The sequence below is a fragment of the Ambystoma mexicanum genome, chromosome 1p, assembly GCF_040938575.1.
Source record: "Ambystoma mexicanum isolate Mex_15411 chromosome 1p, UKY_AmexF1_1, whole genome shotgun sequence".
NCBI classification, from domain to species: Eukaryota; Metazoa; Chordata; class Amphibia; order Caudata; family Ambystomatidae; genus Ambystoma; species Ambystoma mexicanum.
The window spans coordinates 572,596,461-572,614,243 of NC_090921.1; the positions used below are offsets into that span (position 1 = coordinate 572,596,461).

General features: G+C 50.6%; 1 protein-coding gene across 2 annotated transcripts in view; it reads right to left on the reverse strand.

Annotated features, from left to right (window-relative positions):
• AP3D1 (adaptor related protein complex 3 subunit delta 1) overlaps positions 1-17,783 on the reverse strand; it is a 2,198,421-nt gene that overhangs the window by 1,279,418 nt on the left and 901,220 nt on the right. For both annotated transcript variants that reach the window (XM_069649511.1, XM_069649512.1), the window contains exon 15: positions 13,883-14,114. In XM_069649511.1, the coding sequence (XP_069505612.1) occupies positions 13,883-14,114 (232 nt within the window). The remainder of the gene's footprint in view (positions 1-13,882; positions 14,115-17,783) is intronic.

Genomic DNA, 17,783 nt, shown 5'->3' on the forward strand with positions numbered 1-17,783 from the left:
GCAACAGAGCTCCAATTGTTGCTGAAAGAGATTCCAAAGAAGGCAGGCATTGCACCGAACACCATCTATGGGAGTAATCTGTGGGAAGAAAGAATCCATTGGGTTTGTTCAAGTTGTAGTTGACAGTTTAACACAGCTGAAGCAGTCCATTATCGTATCCTAGGTACTCTTGGTGTTGATCTTGTAAAAAACCTGAAGGTGTTTCACCACACAGTCCATGGGGAACCCCTATTCAGGTGGCCAGTGAAGGGCCATCGCTATCAGATCCTGAACCTGGAGGTTGACAAGCGAGGGAGGATCACCTGGGTCGGGGGTCCTTTGGGAGTGGGGAGGAGACACCGGAAGGTGAGGCATGGTATCCTCATTTCCTGACCGTCATTTACCCAATATTCTCTCTACCTTTAGGGGATACTACAAATCCCATACCTCCCCTCCTTTCCTTATCAGCTCGACTACTGAGATGAGGAAAAGGAAGACTGACTTAGGAAGATTACCACTAGTAACATGCACTGGCCTTGTCCCAATAATAAGATCAGGCAAGGTCAGGAACTCTGTCACAATCACACACCCCTGAAACTCATTGACCGCTATCTAAACTATAAAAGGTGGAGCACAGAAAGACAGAGCGAGACAGGGGCCAAGGCAAGCTGTGTAGCGATGGAGGAGCAGCTGAGAGTTGCCGAAAACCAAGCCAGGGAGAACGGGACACTGACAGGCTGCAAAAGCGTGGCGAGGGAGCAGAGTCTCCAAGAAGATGTGAGAGTTCAAAGAAGGGAGCCGAGGGGTTGGCTAATCCCTTTCCTCCATGTGGCAGCAAACTGCTTCTTTCCTCGCCGGGGTTGCAAGGCCACCAGGGAGTGTCTGAGGGGCAGGTGGGCAAAACCCTGACCTTGACTAGCTGAAAACAGAAGGACGCACGAAAGCAATCACAGCCGGTGAGTTCATAGAAAGGGAGAGCCGCGATGGTGATACGCTCGATTGTGGAAAGCTACAGTGTTACATGCAAGGCTACGCGTTGACGGATAAAGACATTGAACTGAAAGCTTGAATGTATTTAGCCAGCGATGAATCAGTTGAGAAACAAAGTAACGGAGCGGTGCGAGAAGGCACGTTGTGAAAACACTCCTTGAAAAGATAAAGGAACGGTGAATAATGAAAGCAAACTGAGTTGAAAGCCATTGAAGGAAAAGGGCACGAGGGAAAGAGCGTGCAGAGATCCCAAAAAGCTAATGTGAAAGTGAATCGATATTTTTGTGAAACAAGTTAGAGTGGCCGTGGGCACGTCCTAATGAACCATATGCTTCTGTGATGCATAGGAACAGAGTGGCCGAGGGCCCGTTCTGTGAAACCAAGTTCAAGAGGCACAGACATTGAGAAGTCAACCCTATTGTTAGAGTGGTCATGCATGGGGGTGATACTACTATGTGGTTGCGAAGGTCTCTGACAGATGAACATTGTGAAAGCGAAGTACAAAAGTTGGGGAAGGGAGTTCTCCCAGAGCTCTGTGAAGCATAGCTGTTTGGCTGGAAAGAGTTTCAGCCATGTTTAATTGTTTGAAGGAAAGTAACTAAGAAAGAACTTTGTGAATATCTGTTTGAGAATTGAGAAGCCAGGTGAGGGAAGCCCAAATGTATCCATTGAGGAGAACTGTGATGCATGTTGAACTGACATTGAAATAGGCAAAGATGTATGGAAAATCTTTAAACTGTGCATACTATCCACCTTGATGAACTTTGTAAGAACCCCAGTGAACTGATCTTGGGGAAGGGAGTGGTGAGCCCCATTCATTGCCATTCTGACATTCTTTTGATACACTCTTATTTTCATACATTTTCCCACACTTAGTTATTGTGAAACCTGAGGGCAAGTATAGGTTTAAGACACAGACTTTTCCTTTGACAGACTGACGTGGGCCATTTTATTTTACTTTGATGGTCGAGACTACTCCCATTATAGAAATAGGGCCAGCTAGGAAGTCTCCAACCCTAGTCAAACTAAATAAAGGTGTTGAAACTTGTACCTTTGTGTCTGTGTCCGTACTTGCAATACCATGCCTACCTCACACTCTCTAATGAACAGACTTAAATAACTGTCAAAGAACACATGATTGGACTGTTACAGGGTCCTTTTTCACGGTCCACCCTAAGAAAGGGAGAATGTAGAAGGGGGTTTCAATTGATAAGAGATTAATAAGGAAAAAGCCGTTCTTAGTAACTCGTACAAATTTCACTTGCTATGCATTGAGCAGCAATGCATTGCCGAAAAATTACTAGTTACTCACCGTAGTGACTAATGTAGTTAATCCCCTTTCCTCCATACTGCATGGGAGTCCCTCGCTAGGGGCGGGAGACGGAACCAGAAAAACCTTCATACCCTTTAAATTTAGAGGCGCACAGGGGCACGGCCCTGGGAGCATGCGCTCACCTGACGCCCCCACCCCACGAAGCCAGCCCTCAGTCCCCATTGACGCGTCGACAATATTTAACATTGCCTAATGACACCAGATTTCTTGGGGGGGGACATATGGAGTATAGGGTACATTAGTCACTACGGTGTGTAAGTAGTAATTACTCTTACGTCCCATTCCCTTTCCTCCATACTGCATAGAAGATTACAACTGAATGAAGCCCCAGGGTGTAGAGGAGACCTTCCTTAAGCAAATAGGTCCCTTATAACCAACTGTCCGAGGGCCACGTCTGACATGTGGAGCCGGCGTCCAAACAGTAATGCGTACAGCGGTGGCAGCACTAGTGATGACCTGCCACGGAACCTGCCCTTGGAATGCAATGGCCATGGCATTGGCTCTGACAGCGTGAGCATGATCGTTAACTGGCAACGGCTTGCACTTTTAATGGTGACCAGCTGATGTCCGCAGACGCCATTGGCCCGAAGGGTTTGTGCTGCAAGGTGCCGAACACCATATTGAAGTCCCACACGGGGTGTGGCTTATTGATGGGCGGGTAGAGCCTGGAAAAGTCTGCCAAATGTTTGACTATAGGGTTGGAAGAGGAGAAAACAACCTCCTCCGAATTTCTGTAAGGCCCCCATGGCTGCCAGATAGGTGCGACATGTGTCCACCTGTACGCCTGAGTGCGCAAGGTGTGCCGAGAAGGAGAGTACATCATCCAGCGTGCACGTAAGGGGGTCAATCACCTTAGAGTCCGCCCAATGACAGAACCTAGTCCATTTACTCTTGTATGGGCTCCTGGTAGCCTTGCTCTTAGTTCCCTGAATGATCTCCAAGTTAGCCTGCGATAGGCTCAGGTGCCTGAGGGTGACCTGCTCAGGAACCATGCTGCAAGGGCTAACTTCTGTTGGGCGGGGTGGATGACCCTACCCTACCTGCTGGGACAGGAGATGGGCTGGCCCCAGCGGAAGGTGAATGGGTGGTCTGTCCGTGAGGCTGTGCAGTTTGGAAAACCACGGTCTCACCCGCAACCATAGAGTTATCAGAATGATGCTGAGGTGACGAGCTTCCTTTATCGTGCAGATTACACTGTGGACCAGGGAAGTGGGAGGAAAGGCATAGGCTGCCATGACGTCCCACTGTATCCAATGCGTCGCCCAGGGAGCCGGAGCTGGGGCCCTGCCTCTGCCATGACGTGAACTGATGGCACTTCCTGTTCTTCCAGGAGGCAAACGGATCCACCTGAGGATGCCCCCTTCTGCTGAAGAACGCAAGCAGCACCTGGTCGTTCAATTGCCTTTCTTAATTGTCAGCTCCCAGTCTGCTGAACCTGTCCGCTTCCATGTTGGCCTTCCCCCGCGAGGTGGACGGCCGTGAGGTAGATTTTCTTCAGGGCCCATTCCCACATGCTGAAGGCTAGGCTGCACAGTGGAGAGGACCCGGTACCCCCCCTGCTTGTTGACATAGTACATGCTGGTGGAGTTGTTGGTCTGGATAAGGACGGTCTTGCCTCCAATGAGCGGAATGAAAGCTCTGAGAGGAGTCCTTAATGATGGTGACCTGCTGGGCCAGCTGCCAGAAGGGCTTGACCGTCCGCAGGTTGCAGTCCCTGGACCACCATGTGAGGTTCTGGTGGAGAGAAGGAGGTATTGTGATGCCTGCTGGTCTCAGATTCGCCTTCCCTCACTACTGTCAGGGGCCATGCCAGTTCACAAACAGCACGAATGCCATCTGCTTACAGAACGGCTGTCAGGCCGTTCTATTCGCAGTGGAGATTGTTATGCAGGTTGCAGCGGCGCTCAGACACTTGGTAACCAGGAGCTCCACGCCCCTCCATGAGCATGTGGCACGGAAAGCTGCGTCTTTGGTGATGTGGCTGCCAAATCGGGACGTGCAGATAAGCGTCCTTCAGATCCAAGGAGCACATCCAGTCTCCCTGGTCTAGTGTCTCTGCAATGAGTGCTGGCGTAACCATCTTGAATTTTTGAAGAGGGAGAGGTTAAGGGTGGAGCGGTCCAGCACAACTCTGAGGCCAGCCTGGTCCTCCTTTTGTATGGCAAAAATCCTGGAATAGAAGCCCAATCCTCTCTGGGACACTGGGACTACTTCCACTGCCTGGCTCTCGACGAGTGACCTGATCTCCGCCAACCGAGTTTCCGTCCCAATCTATGGGAGTGTAGGGGAGGAAGGAGGAGAGGGAAGGACTGGTAGGCGGTACCCCGAGGATACTACAGAGAGGAACCAGGGGTCCGAAAAGTTCTGGTGCCATAGTTGCACGTGAAAAGCAAGCTTGCCACCCACCGTAGACATGTGGACTCGAAGGGACGTGTCATGTTTTTTCTTCTGAGGCTGCTGTGGAGGAGGGGGACTGGAAAAAGCCCTTGCTCCCCTCACCCCTTTTTGTTGTTTGTGCTGGTGCTGACTCGGCGAGCGGTCAGGCTTTCTCTGCCTCAGTTCCTGGAAGCCCGTAACCCGCTGAACAACCGCCCCCTGTTGGAGCGTTGATGTGACTGGGTGTACGCCTTGGACATGGCCTTCGTTGGGATAAAGACTTCGCAGTTTGCAAGCCGTTCGTCTTATTTAATTCCTCGTCAGTGGTAGACTGAAAGAGGTCACTACCCTTGAACGGAAGGTCCAATATGCGTTCCTGGACATCAGGCTTAAACTTAGTAGCCCGAAGCCAGGCCGGCCTCATATCCGTGGTGATGCATATGGTCCGGCCAGAGGTATCGATGTGGGCCACGGTGGACTCCACGAGTCCTGCGCTACCAGCTTGGCTCTCCTGGAGCCGCCTTGAAGCGTGCTTGGCTCTGCACCAGAAGTTCTGGAAGGAAGTCTGCTATTTCCCGCCAAAGTCTCTGGTTAACGCTGCCAGCATGGCATCCGCGTTGGATTGACACAGGTGCAGCGAGGTGTTGGAGTACAGCTTCTTCCCGTACGCCTCCAAGATCTTCTCCTCATTGCAGTGCCGAGGATGAGGTGGCCGAGGACGTCTGAGGCGTAGAGTGGTGCTGCAGTGATCACAGGAAAGTGCGGTTGAATGGGCACTGACAGCAAGATCCCCCTCCATCTGCCTATACTTGGCATTGAGACGCTGATTGACAGGCTGGGGCGAGTGTGGCTTGAGACACCCCTTCTTTGCCAAGGCAACAACGTCCTTCTGCATCGGGATGCCCCTTTTGGAAGGGGGTCGTAGGGTGAGGACTTCTGCCAAGACCCCCTCCTCTGGCTGCTCGACCTCAGGTTGAGGTAGGCCCAAATATTCAGCCAAACCTGCAAGCGGGTCGTTGAAGGCCTTTGCTGACGACGGTGTGTCAGGGGCCGCCTCCTCCTCGTCTGTGTCCACCAGAGTATTCAGCTGGTCCAGAGCAGGTGGAGGAGCGTCGCTGGCTGCGGTGTGGAGACCGCAGCCGGAGGATGCTTCGGAGGCTGGTGTGGAACCATCTGTAATGTGGGAGGAAGGTGAGCTGGAATCGAAGGAGCCAGCAGGGGCAGCATTGGGGCCTGTGGCACCAGAGCCATAGGAGGAAGGACTATGGGCGCCGGTGGGGTGTTCGCATCAGCGTCAGGAACCTATCTTCGGAGGCTGAAGAGGTGGCAGGTGATATTGACGGAGTGGCTGGGGGCTGCTAGGGCCAGAGTGCACTCTGTCTAGGTTGCAGAGGGAACCTGCTGTGCGCTGCTGATGGATAAACTGTAGGCTCTGTACCTGGTTGACACGAGTTCCACCTTGAAACTCATTCTCCCGCCTGCTCCGTTCCTAGGAGTAAATTGACAAGGGGGTCCTGGGAGTCCCTCTGCCAGACATTAGTCCTGGTTACGAGAGATTTACCCAGAGTCTTTAGCTCACTATCTTTCACAGAGAAGAAATATCCCAAACATATCAGTCTTTGTCCTGTCCTGGGGCAGTCCAGCACCGAAATGCTAGGCAATTCTCCTCTGAACAAGAGTACCAACAGCATCCCAGACACGTGTTTCGGGCTGGTTGGACCTCATCAGTAGGGAGGAGCTGTGCCTCTCCAAGAATAGTGAGCAAGGGATCCACGTTGGGATTCCCCTAGTAATTTAGGGTGAGACCCAAAGTTACTTAATTATGCAAATTGACAAGGGGGGTCCTGGGAGTCCCTCTGCCAGACATTAGTCCTGGTTACGAGGGACTTACCCAGAGTCTTTAGCTCACTATCTTTCACAGAGAATAAATATCCCAAACATATCAGTCTTTGTCCTGCCCTGGGGCAGTCCAGCACCGAAATGCTAGGCAATTCTACTCTCCTAGGAGAGGCATCGGACGAGTGGCCATCTTATCGGGCATGGTGGCCATTTTGTCGAGCTGAGCGCCATGTGAGAAAGTCGTGGTGCTTGGCTCCCTTAGCCCGACCACCTCCAAGACTCTTGGCGGAGCATGAGACCTACACTGCACCTCAGGCCGGGGCCTCGAAGGCGTATTGCCCTCGGCAGTGTCGCCGGTAGTGCTGCATGCAGGCATCCCCTCAGACGTTAGGCCGGTACTAGGGCATTCCCCTCGGGGGTACACCCAATAAAAGAACTTTGCGGTCCCTCAGCACTGCTTCTGGAAGAATCTGACGACCCCTTGGCCGTGCGGCCGGTAGCTGGACTAGCCACGGTACGTGTGCTGGTGTGAGAACCCGAGAGGTTCCTCCTGCTCTGGCGTTTCCTTGGGAAGGAGTGGCCCTTACGGGGTGCGATGGAAAATAGCAGTCCTCCCTTGGGCCTCGATCTCTGTCTGATGAAGTCCTTCAAGTCCTCTGGAAGCAACCTTTCGAAGAGCTCCCTCCACCGAGCTAGCCTGTTCTTCAGTACAACCTTCCCAGCCGTGGTCGGGGCCAAAGCAGTGGAGGCAAAGAGTGGGGAGGTCGGATGTAAGAAAGAGCCCCTTGCAGGCTGGACACCGGCTGAAGCCCATGGCGGTCAGACGTAGGAAAGAGCCCCTTGCCGGCTGGACACCTGCTGAAGCCCATGGGGGTCAGACGTAGGAAAGAGCCCCTTGCAGGCTGGACACCTGCTGAAGCCCTGTAACGCTCACCTGATTCCCGTAGAGGCGCCGGTTGTGACTGGGCGTATACCGTATCTTCAAAGGTGATGTGTAACACACGGCTGGCTCTTTGGGCTGGACCTATGTGCACTGTATGTCTGGCTGGAAGGGTAAGATGTCTGCAGATAGAAAATATGGGATTAAGGAACTGGGTTATTGAATGTCTCTCTCTTCTTCCCTTTCTCTTCTCCTGTAGAACCCCAAAGGTTAACGCTCTCACCTTAGGTAAGTGAACGCCGTGCTCTCCATCTGCCTCGGGGCAGGGTGCTGTAACCAGTTTCTTCACTGGATAAGGGGAGCAGGCCTCTTGACTTCAGAGGACTGCTGTCCGTCGTTTACTGCACAAACGGTAAGTTTCGAGTAATTCTAATGTCTTTAAAGTCTTTAGTAATGATGTTTCTTGTTTTGCAGGGTTCCGGCGATGGCGGATGACGGGCTGAAGTGAGTTGAAGATGGAGCCCGTGTGATGAATAGAAGCGCCTGGAAGCACGTAAGTAAGCGCTTGTTGCCTGCTTCACGATGCGCTCTAACTGTCTTTTTATTTTGCAGGTACAAGTTCGGAGTGGCTGCAGGGTGCCGGAATACCCACTGGGTTAGATGTGGAAAGGAGTAATGGCACGTGAGTATTAAAGTTCCCCAATGTCTTTAAACGCACCTTGTTTTGTCTTTCAGATGCGGGATGCAGCACCGAAGGCCTCCGGAGCGTGCGAAGAGTTGGTAAGCTTTTGTCTTTCAGATGCCGGAATGCAGTGTGAAGACCTCCGGAGCGCACGAAGAGTAGGTAAGCCTTTGTCTTTCAGATGCCGGAATGCAGCGCGAGGCGTTGGTGACAGCCGATGGACCAGGTAAGTGAAGAGCTGTCACTGAAGACCGTAATGCTAACCTGTTCTTTCTTGTCTTTATAGGTGTTGCTGAAGACTGGATTCAGGATGGTAAGCCTTTTTCCTTAGGCCCAGGATCAGATGCAGAAGACGCGATGAGCGTTCTGCTGCAGAGCATGCAGAATAACGCAAAGCAAGATTCATCCATCGGGTGTGGTTTAAATAGCCTCCTGTAGTGCTTAGGTGTCTCCTTCCACAGCCACGCCTAGGTAAGAAAAGAGTTCCTGCTTTCCAGAAGAGTTCCAGTGTTCTGAATCTAGGGAGTGGCTCCTGCCCCACCCAACAGGAAAAGTAGTTCCAAACAGAAGAGGATCAGAGGCTCAACTGGCAGGCAAGTAAGCAGCATGGTCTGCTGCAGGTAAGTCCACCCAAGCATTATGAGCCCGGCGCTTCCAGCGCTGGGACTGGGCATATTTATGAGCCTGGTGCCACTGGCGCCAGGACTGGGTCCAAAAGGTCCCAATGGGGACTGGTTGGCACTCGGAACCTGGGTTATGGATCTGCTTCCAAGGGAGTTGGGAAAACCCTGACCTTTTGGAAGCAGAGATCATGACAAGCCCGCTGAAGTCAACATGAGCCCGAGAGAAGCAGAACACCGGAGGACCAAGTACCTAAATGACAAAAAGAAGACAAAAAGAAGTATCCGGGGAAGAGCATGTGGTATTCATGGCCGAAGCCAAACCCAGGAGCGCTGGTGAAATCTGCCCGTTCCCATCAACGCAGAAAAGTGGACTGAGGAGTGGCGCCGGTTGTCACGATTGGCACCCATCGTGGACTATTTGGGACTCATTTGTTTCCGTAATACTCCCTGGACAACATCTATTCATATTATTGTCTTTACTTTCAGTTTGCAAGGCTTTGGAACTTTCTTATTTACCCTTACAAACTATATGTCCCATAATGCACTTTGTGGCAGTTCCCATTTCCTGGCTATTCCTATGCAGCAGTTCTAGCACTACATTCCCCAGAAGCCTTAGGGAGCAGTGCAGCTTTCACCTTCCCAGGACTAAAGAGGGTGGAGGCCAATTACATTCAGGTGTGCTGCTCCAGGTGCTGCTAATTAGCCTACTTCAACACAGGGCAGCTCAGTATTTAAGCAGCTGCCGGCAGGAGCACAGGTCTCTTGCATTGAGCTTTCTACCAGCCCCTTGTTGCCCTGTTCCTTGGATATTTGCTCTGTCCTGTGGTTTCCAGAGCCCTGTGCTTCGTGCCTTACAGCCCTGCTTCCTTGTTTGCAACCCTCTATTCCCTGGCTACAGCTTCCTTGCTCTCTTCTTTGCTTGCAGCCCTCTGTTCCCTGGCTACACCCACTTGCTTTCTACCATCAATTATCTTGTTCCTTGCCGTGTGCTGCACCATCTGCCCAGGATTCCTGTCCTTAGCTTCCTTGAGTCCTCAGTCCTCCCCTTTTTTCATCCACTTCAGTAGTTATTTTCCTTGATCTCTCTCTGCTAGCTTTCTCTCGTCTTTCCAGCCCTGAGTTACCATTCTTGATTCCCGTGTACTGTTTTCCGGTCGCCGTTCCCTGCATTTAGATACTATTTTTCTGCCCTTCCTTTCTTCTGGTTCTCTGTCCTGAACCTTGCTCTCTCTGACTTCTTTTCGCTGGATATTTCTGTTCTTGTCTTCACTTGTGTTTTATGTAATTCCTATGTACAGAGTTTGGCTGCTGAATTTCCAGCAGGCAATCTTTTCCCCTTCCCTTTATAGTGTTGTACTTCGTGTCATTGTTAAAGTGTAGTACTGGTTCCTGTTTCAGGAAGCAGTCATTGTTTGGTTCCTGCTGGACCTGTACAGGCTTCAGTCTTGTGAGTACTGTTACCTTGTTCGTGACTTAGGGTTCAGATTAGGGGTGTACCGAACTTCGGATTCAAGTAAGACTTTGGCCGAATTTCGGCTGAAAATCAGTTATTCGGCTTCGGCCGAATGGTTCTGGAAAACGTACTCGAAGCTGAAGTAAACATTTTTTTTTTTTAAATGAAATTTGTTTTCTTTTTTTATAGTCCTCTTTCTACAATGGGCAATCTTCTCTCAGTGTGAGAGACAATAGCCAATCCTAGAAGGTAGAACAGTGGGAGAGCTGCAGTAGCCAGTAAGCTGCTGGCTTACTGGCTGCTGCAAGCAGCACAAGGAAAATACCTTGAAGCACTGGGACGTGGGACAGTGCACCGAGACCGGAAGAAGACGACCGAAGAGTAAAGACTGCCATCAAGGTAGCATCAGGTAAGTGTAACACGACAGATATATGCTCTCTCTCCAATGAAGAGAGAGCCTATATATGTCGTGTTAAAGTGTAAAGGCACTCCTGCTCTTCACAGAACGTCTTAGCAGCAGAGGCATTCGGGAAGGGTGAGCACCGACAATCAGTCCCCCAAGGACCAGTGCCAGGAGGAGAAGGTGACCCTTGATTGCATGTGCCACTAGCAGGGGTGCTCCCCTTCACTATCTGTGCAGCAGAGGCAGTCTGCTCTGCGGATCACCTGTGCCATAAGAGGGTGCCTCTGAGGACTTATTTCAGGGGATCATCCATCTGCGCCAGCCCCCTGTTACCCCTGTGCTCCCTGCCACGCATCAGAGCTCAGCAATATGTTCTCACAGCAAACTTGGCTGCCCCGCACTCTCTCCATATAACCCTCTGTATCTACTCCTTGTGCCCTGCGCCTGACGCCAACACCACCAAGCATTCTGTGTGCCCAGCACCCTACCAGTATGTGGCCCACTCCTGATGGCATCCTTGGGCAGTGAGGCCTGTCCTCATTGAGCATAGCAAACAGTGTGCCCAATTCCCTCTCTTCAGAGTAACATGTGTCTCCAGTGCCATTTGCTTAAAGTGTCCCATCTCCAGGCACGCTCTGCCAGCACCCTCCCCCCACCCACACCGGTGCCCAGCACGCCTAATTCGAAATAGCTACATCGGCCCTGCACGTGCTCTAGCACGGCTGAAAGCTAAGACTCCACCCGAGCTTTCCACAGTCCTAGCTTTCCACTGGGGAATAGCTATTAGTACACCGCTTAGAAGTGAGAGGAATCCGGCGTGAAGCGCGTTAGGTTACATTATGATTGTGCACAGGGCTATATATGAATACACCTGTCCTCACTCGGCAGGTGTGTGTATCTCTGGGGTAGATCTCTGTCTTCGGCTGGGGCCTCCCTCTGGAACAGCCTCCCTGCCACTGTAAAACTTGAGAACCATCTCTGGTTCCGGAAGCACCTCAAGACCTTCCTCTTTTCTTCTGCCTTCGGACCTCCTCTCCCCTGCTGATCTGTTCTCTCTTGGCACCGTGCACCTGGCCACCCTCTGTTTTTTGGGCCCAGGTACCTGCTCATCCTGCCACCCTCCCGCACTGCCTCCGGGCCACTTCTTGCACTGGGGTCTGTATCTGTACCCATACAGCCACCCCTTTTTCTTCCTGCACTTAACAGACCTACCCTGTCTGCTGCCTTAAACCTAGCACTTGCCAATTGCTGGCTGCATTACCACTGTTGCCTTTATTATGTATTGTTATGTATCTGTTTCTCCTCTGCTTCGCACTTTTCAGCTCTCCCCCTTCCATGCACTTTTCCCTCCCCCCTCTCACATGCACTTGCGCGTTCTCAATGTCACTGGGCCTAGTAATATCGCTGTTTTGTTCTCCCCTGTTCCTCTCCCTTGCCTTGTCGCGCTCTGAAACACTTGTGTACGAGCGCGATAGAAATAAAATATCAATCAATCTAGTCTCGCACTGATGCAATCTCGGGGGGCAGATGGAGGCCTGATGTCTAGGCGGGCATCTTATCTAGCCGGGCATGCAGTGGTCATGTGCCAGCCTGCCTCTATCTACACCCATCTATCTGAACCCAACCGATGACTAGAATTGCAGATTTCTCCTGCTCATCTAAGCACTGGCTAAACAGCACGATCTGTGCAGTGAAGCGGCCGCCACATGCATAGCAGAGATTTTGTGCTGTACATGCAGTGAGTGGCTCGTAAAAATTGGGCAGAATCGCTCTATCACGAAGGTGCCCTTTGGGACAAATGCCCTTTTTTATTGCTTGGCCACTTGTGATCAGTGAAGGAAGCAGTGAGTGGCCACTGTGGGATGCCGCCAGGTGGGGTACCCCCCTTTCCCTTGCCACCAGAAGGTGTGTTTCCAGAACTGGGGGTGCCCTCTGCTTTTGATAACCTCTTGCAGGGGACGTTACCCCCTGAGGGCCAAGGATGGGGTTGGACGAGCGCATTGTCGGCCTCTTCTGGAAGAACTTGCAGCCCACCCTGACCTACGGGAGCGTCTTCTTCAGCTTCGGCCTCTGCATCGCCTTCATGGGGCCCACTCTGCTGGACCTGCAGTGCCAGACCCAGAACTCCCTGCAGGACATAACCTGGGTCTTGTTTGCGCAACAATCCTGCCTCCTGCTGGGGACTGCTATGGGAGTGCTCTTCAAGACGACATAAGGCACCTGCGTACCCACTAAATGGACACAAACCTGCTGCTACACCTAAGTTTACATGCTGTACTAATGCAACCCTGCTGTAGTTAAGCTAAAATGCTGCACTGATGCAACCCTGCTGCACCTAAGCTAACATGCTACCTTGATGCAAACCTGCTGCACCTATGCTAACATACAACCGCAAACCTGCTGCATTTCAAACCTCTGCTCTTACACTAATAAAATACACAACAGCAGCAAAAATGGTCCATACAGACTAAGGGGAATGCATTTCTGTTTTTACACATTTACATGCGCCTCAATGTGAATTTAGGAAGCACATTGAAATGTGTAGAAATGCCTGCTTATTTGTGCAAATGCTCAAATGGGGTTTAAAAGAGCATCTGAAAGTGTGAATCCATGCTGCGTGGATTCACATGTTCTTTACTGTCTTGCGAAGCAGTATTTCTCATGTGCTGGACAATGTATTTAAAAAAACAACTATTCGGCTCAGTATTCGGCTTCGGCCGAATAGTTTTGCTAACTATTCGTTATTTGGCCTAATAGTAATTTCACTATTCGGTACACCCCTCGTTCAGATACAGACACCCACTGCTGTTGCTCCCAGCCAAGAGCATTCAGAGTGGGCCCCTGTAATAGCAATCTGTGCAGAAGGTTGGAGTTTCCCCAAGGTCAGTGGAACACTCTTTCCCCATTCAGCGTACACCCCAAGAGGGAACCCAGCGTGTTTGCATCTTTGTATTCTCTGCCCCTTTTTGTGCACAGCCTCGTTTGCCTATCCTTTCTTGTCTACAGGACTCCTGTAATCCAGCTTCTTGGGTGCCTTTCTCCCTTTGGCTTAGTGGGCACGCCTCTACCCTCAGGCCCCTCCTGACACCGGTGGGCAGAGTCATGCGAGCGCATGCTCCCAGGGCCACGCGCCCCAACTTAAAGGGGAAGAAGGTTTTTCTGGTGAAAAAGTTTCCGTCTCCCGTCCCTAGCAAGGGACGTCTATGCAGTATGGAGGAAAGGGGACTGGGCGCAAGAGTATAACAAAAAGCTGATTTAAACAAAGTTGAGCTCGCTTCTCCTGGAATCTCCCAAAGTACCAAGTGAGAAAGTTTAAATCATTACCCGTTCCTGGACCTCCAAGTCTGCGCTCTGCACAAACTGAGGCATCCGATCTATCATGAGCTGTGATATCTCTTGAGCGGCTTCTTTTTCTCCATCCTGTTCCTTCCTTTGCAGTATTGATGCATAGAGTTTAACCATGTTCTGCACATACACAGCCTGAATGTGCCCTGGTAAGGTGGTGACCTTAGACCGCAGCATGGCTTCAAGTGTCTGGCTTGGCTCTGGAAGATGCCTAAAGAACACAATATTATGTTAAATGTTGGTTATTGCATTACGGCCATGTAATTAGGCATTCCACAAACGAATTCATTTTTATGCATTGAAGAAACCCCTTCTGCCCGTTGTTACTTCTTGAGACTCAGCAAAAAAATAAGTATGTATTCAAAACAGCCAGTGAACATAACGAGGCACTATATATAGAGCTGATGAGTGCCCTATAGCAATTGCTGCTGTGGCACAAATGTTAATTAATGTCCCATCTTGAAATATGAGTACATGCATTTTTATTCAGGCGGCTATCCTGTTCCAACAGACAAGAAAAGCATAAATATGCAGCCTAGCTATGCTATTTAATTCTCATCATACTGTAAGGGACTTCTGTTGAACCTTCAACATGCAGATTAAGTATATTTGTTTTGGCAACAATAAAAATAGACCAACTCAATCTTTTCTTGACTGCAACAAATTAATGCAAAATGAACCAGACCATGGCACTTAAATGGAATGATATGAGGTGAAAGCTCCGAGATTCAATTAATTATTCCACTTTGATTCAAATGTCTGTAGAGAGTCCCAGAGGTACACATTTATTTATGTTTTTAAAGAGCGCAATCAGTGAAGCTTTGGCACAGGGTTGCAGATCACAAACGTTTGTAATAATGTTAACCATTCTTAATGTCATATCATGCCCAACGCATGCATGCAGACTTTGTTTGGTGAAGAAAACTGGCCTAAAACATACAGTTAGAGTAATAGTGTTTGTAGTTGTATCCAACGGACTGCGCACAATTGCAATCAAAAGATTTTCAGATTTCACCAAATTCAATACTTTGCGGGCAACAGCACATTGAAATGCTGCAAAGAAGGGATCTTGCCAGACATTCATGGTTATGTGTGGAGCGTCTCACACTTATTTAGTTGAACAGCTATATAACCACTTGATGCTATCCTGGCTGATCCTTACATAAAAGTGAAAATGTTAATGCCATAAAGGCAATAGCAAACTGCCATGCTCCAATACATTAAAATTGGATAATTTTGCTTAAGTTTAAAGTTCCCTCTGGTTACAGTAGAGCTTCATTTATTACATTGTAGGGCTTGCAAACTATATACTTATTGTCAAAAATGTTGACCCTCATATGGGTTGCTGAAAAGAAGCATAAGAAATGCAAAGATACCATTGTACTAGGTAACCTACAAACTAAGTAGCTACATGCAGACGATGCGAGGCCACCCACTACCAAAACACCATAGCCAAAACCAACAATAAAAACAGAGCCCTCTTCAAAGCCATCAAGTACTGCATAAACCCTCTGCCTGACCCACCCATACCGCACTCCATTAAAACAATCTGCAGCCATAAACTCTTTCTTCGTCAACAAGATCAGCATGATCTGCCAGCACAGACAACGCCATAACTGACAGCACACTAAACATCCCATCTCACAAAAACACAACTTCCTGGACAACTTTCAGGACACTAACTATGGGAGACCTCTACGTCACCCTAGCATCACAAGGGTACATTGTATGGAGATGACTTCCTCCCTACTACCGTACTCAAGATGCTTCCTTACCTGATAATCATCAACAGCTCCAAAACTCAAGGCACCTACCCCTCGATCATCAAAACCAGAGAAATCCTCCCACTTCTCAAGGAACCAAAACTGAACCCGGACAACCACAGCAACTATTCTTTTAAAAAATATATTTTATTGGTTTTAACTCCTTACGTTCCACTGACGAGCCGGAGATCGAGGCAAGTATCGTTGGATTCTCCCCTTTACAACAATACCCATTGTGTGGCATTGCTGCCCGCGGATCGGGCACAGGGCACGCGATCCGCGGGCAGCAATGCCACTGGATCAATACAGATCCGTTTGTGACGCGGGGGGATGGGGGCTGCTTACTAGGTAAGCGGCCCCCTTCCCCACGTGGCCCCAAAGCATGGGGCCACATGATCACTGCCCCCAAGGGTGAAAAGAATAAAAAAGAAAAAAAATTCGAGGGAAGGGGGGAGGTGGGCAGGGGTTTGGGGCCCACTAGACCACCAGGTATATGGCAAAAAGTGCTGTCCTTGGAAAGTGGACGTTCTCCCCTTTCCAAGGACACAATCTACATGAGGCATTGCTGGTCACGGATCAGCGCAGAGCGCTGATCCGTGATCAGCAACCCACTTGGACCACCATGGATCTGTTTGTGAGTTAGGGGGGAGAGGGGCTGCTTCAAGTAAGCAGCCCTCTTCCCCCCTCCCGGCCCCCAAAGCATGAGGGCACATGCATGTGAACCCTGGGGCAGATGGCTGACCATCTGCCCCCAGGGAATGTAAAAGAAAAAAAGAAATGGGAAAAGGGGGTGGGGGCCACTAGCCACCATGGATTTTTTACTGAATGAAAGGTGGGGTGCACCCCCCCCCCCCAACCGAAGTAGAAAGGGAGGCACCCCTTGTAACCCTCCCTGGGGGCAGATATCTGCTCCTAGGAAGGGGCATCTGACCCCAGGGAGGGATGCATGAGGTGGGCCCCCCCTATCTGACGCCAGGGAGGGATGCATGAGGTGGGGCCCTGCATTTGGGGTAGGCGGGGAGAGGGCCACCCTCCGTTCCAGTAGAACATTTTCCGGTAATGTAGGGTGCCCCTCAGCCCCCCCCTAAAAAATAGCCTACAATTGTGTATTTTGTTTTGTTTACCCAACTTCGCTTGGCGCTGATGGCCACATTAGTGTGCCAATCGGCCCTCTGGGTGCCCAAACCCTACTGCCCCATCTATTGGGGGGCCTGTCCCACCATTTATGGTGGCCCTCTCCCCCCCACCCCAAATGGCTGGGGGGGGACACCTCATGCAGCCCTCCCTGAGCCTCCTAGAAAGGGCTGCATGATGTGTCCCCCCCCTCCGTTCGGGATGGGTGAGGAGAGGGCCACCACAAATGGTGGGACAGGCCCCCCAATAGATGGGGCAGTAGGGTTTGGGAACCCTGGGGGCAGATTGGCACACTAATGTGGCCATCTGCGCCAAGCGAAGTTGGGTAAGGAACAAGTTACTTACCTGTAACTGTTCTCCAGCATGGGTCTGGCATGGATTCACATGCTCATGAATATTCCCCGTCGTCAGGCTGGGAATCCTCGGTAAAGAAAAAACCAGTATCAGTTTCGTTTCTGATCTGTCTTTCGTAGTAATAACCAATCACTGGTCTCTGCGTCATACTGACCACAGCCAATGACTGCCCTCTACCTAAGCACCGCCTCTGGCAGCCATCTTCAGATTTGGAAGCACGTGAAGTGGCAGTATGACCAAGTGAAGAGCCGCAGAGGGGTAGGCGGGAGGGTTCGCATGTGAATCCATGCCAGACCCATGCTGGAGAACAACAGTTACAGGTAAGTAACTTGTTCCTTCTCCAGCATGGGGTCTGGCATGGATTCACATGCTCATGAATAAAGAATACATAGCAGTACACACATGCACAACCACGGGAGGTGGCAAAGGCTCAACATTAAGCATCACATCAACTCAACATTAAGCATCTTACCTCCTCACCAGGCTCACCTCCCCTGGAATCCCGGTCGACGCAGTAGAATTTCGTGAAGGTGTGCGTCGACCTCCACGTAGCAGCCCTGCATATGTCCAGCAGGGGCACACCAGATAGGAACGCCGTGGTAGCTGCGATCGCTCTGGTGGAATGGGCT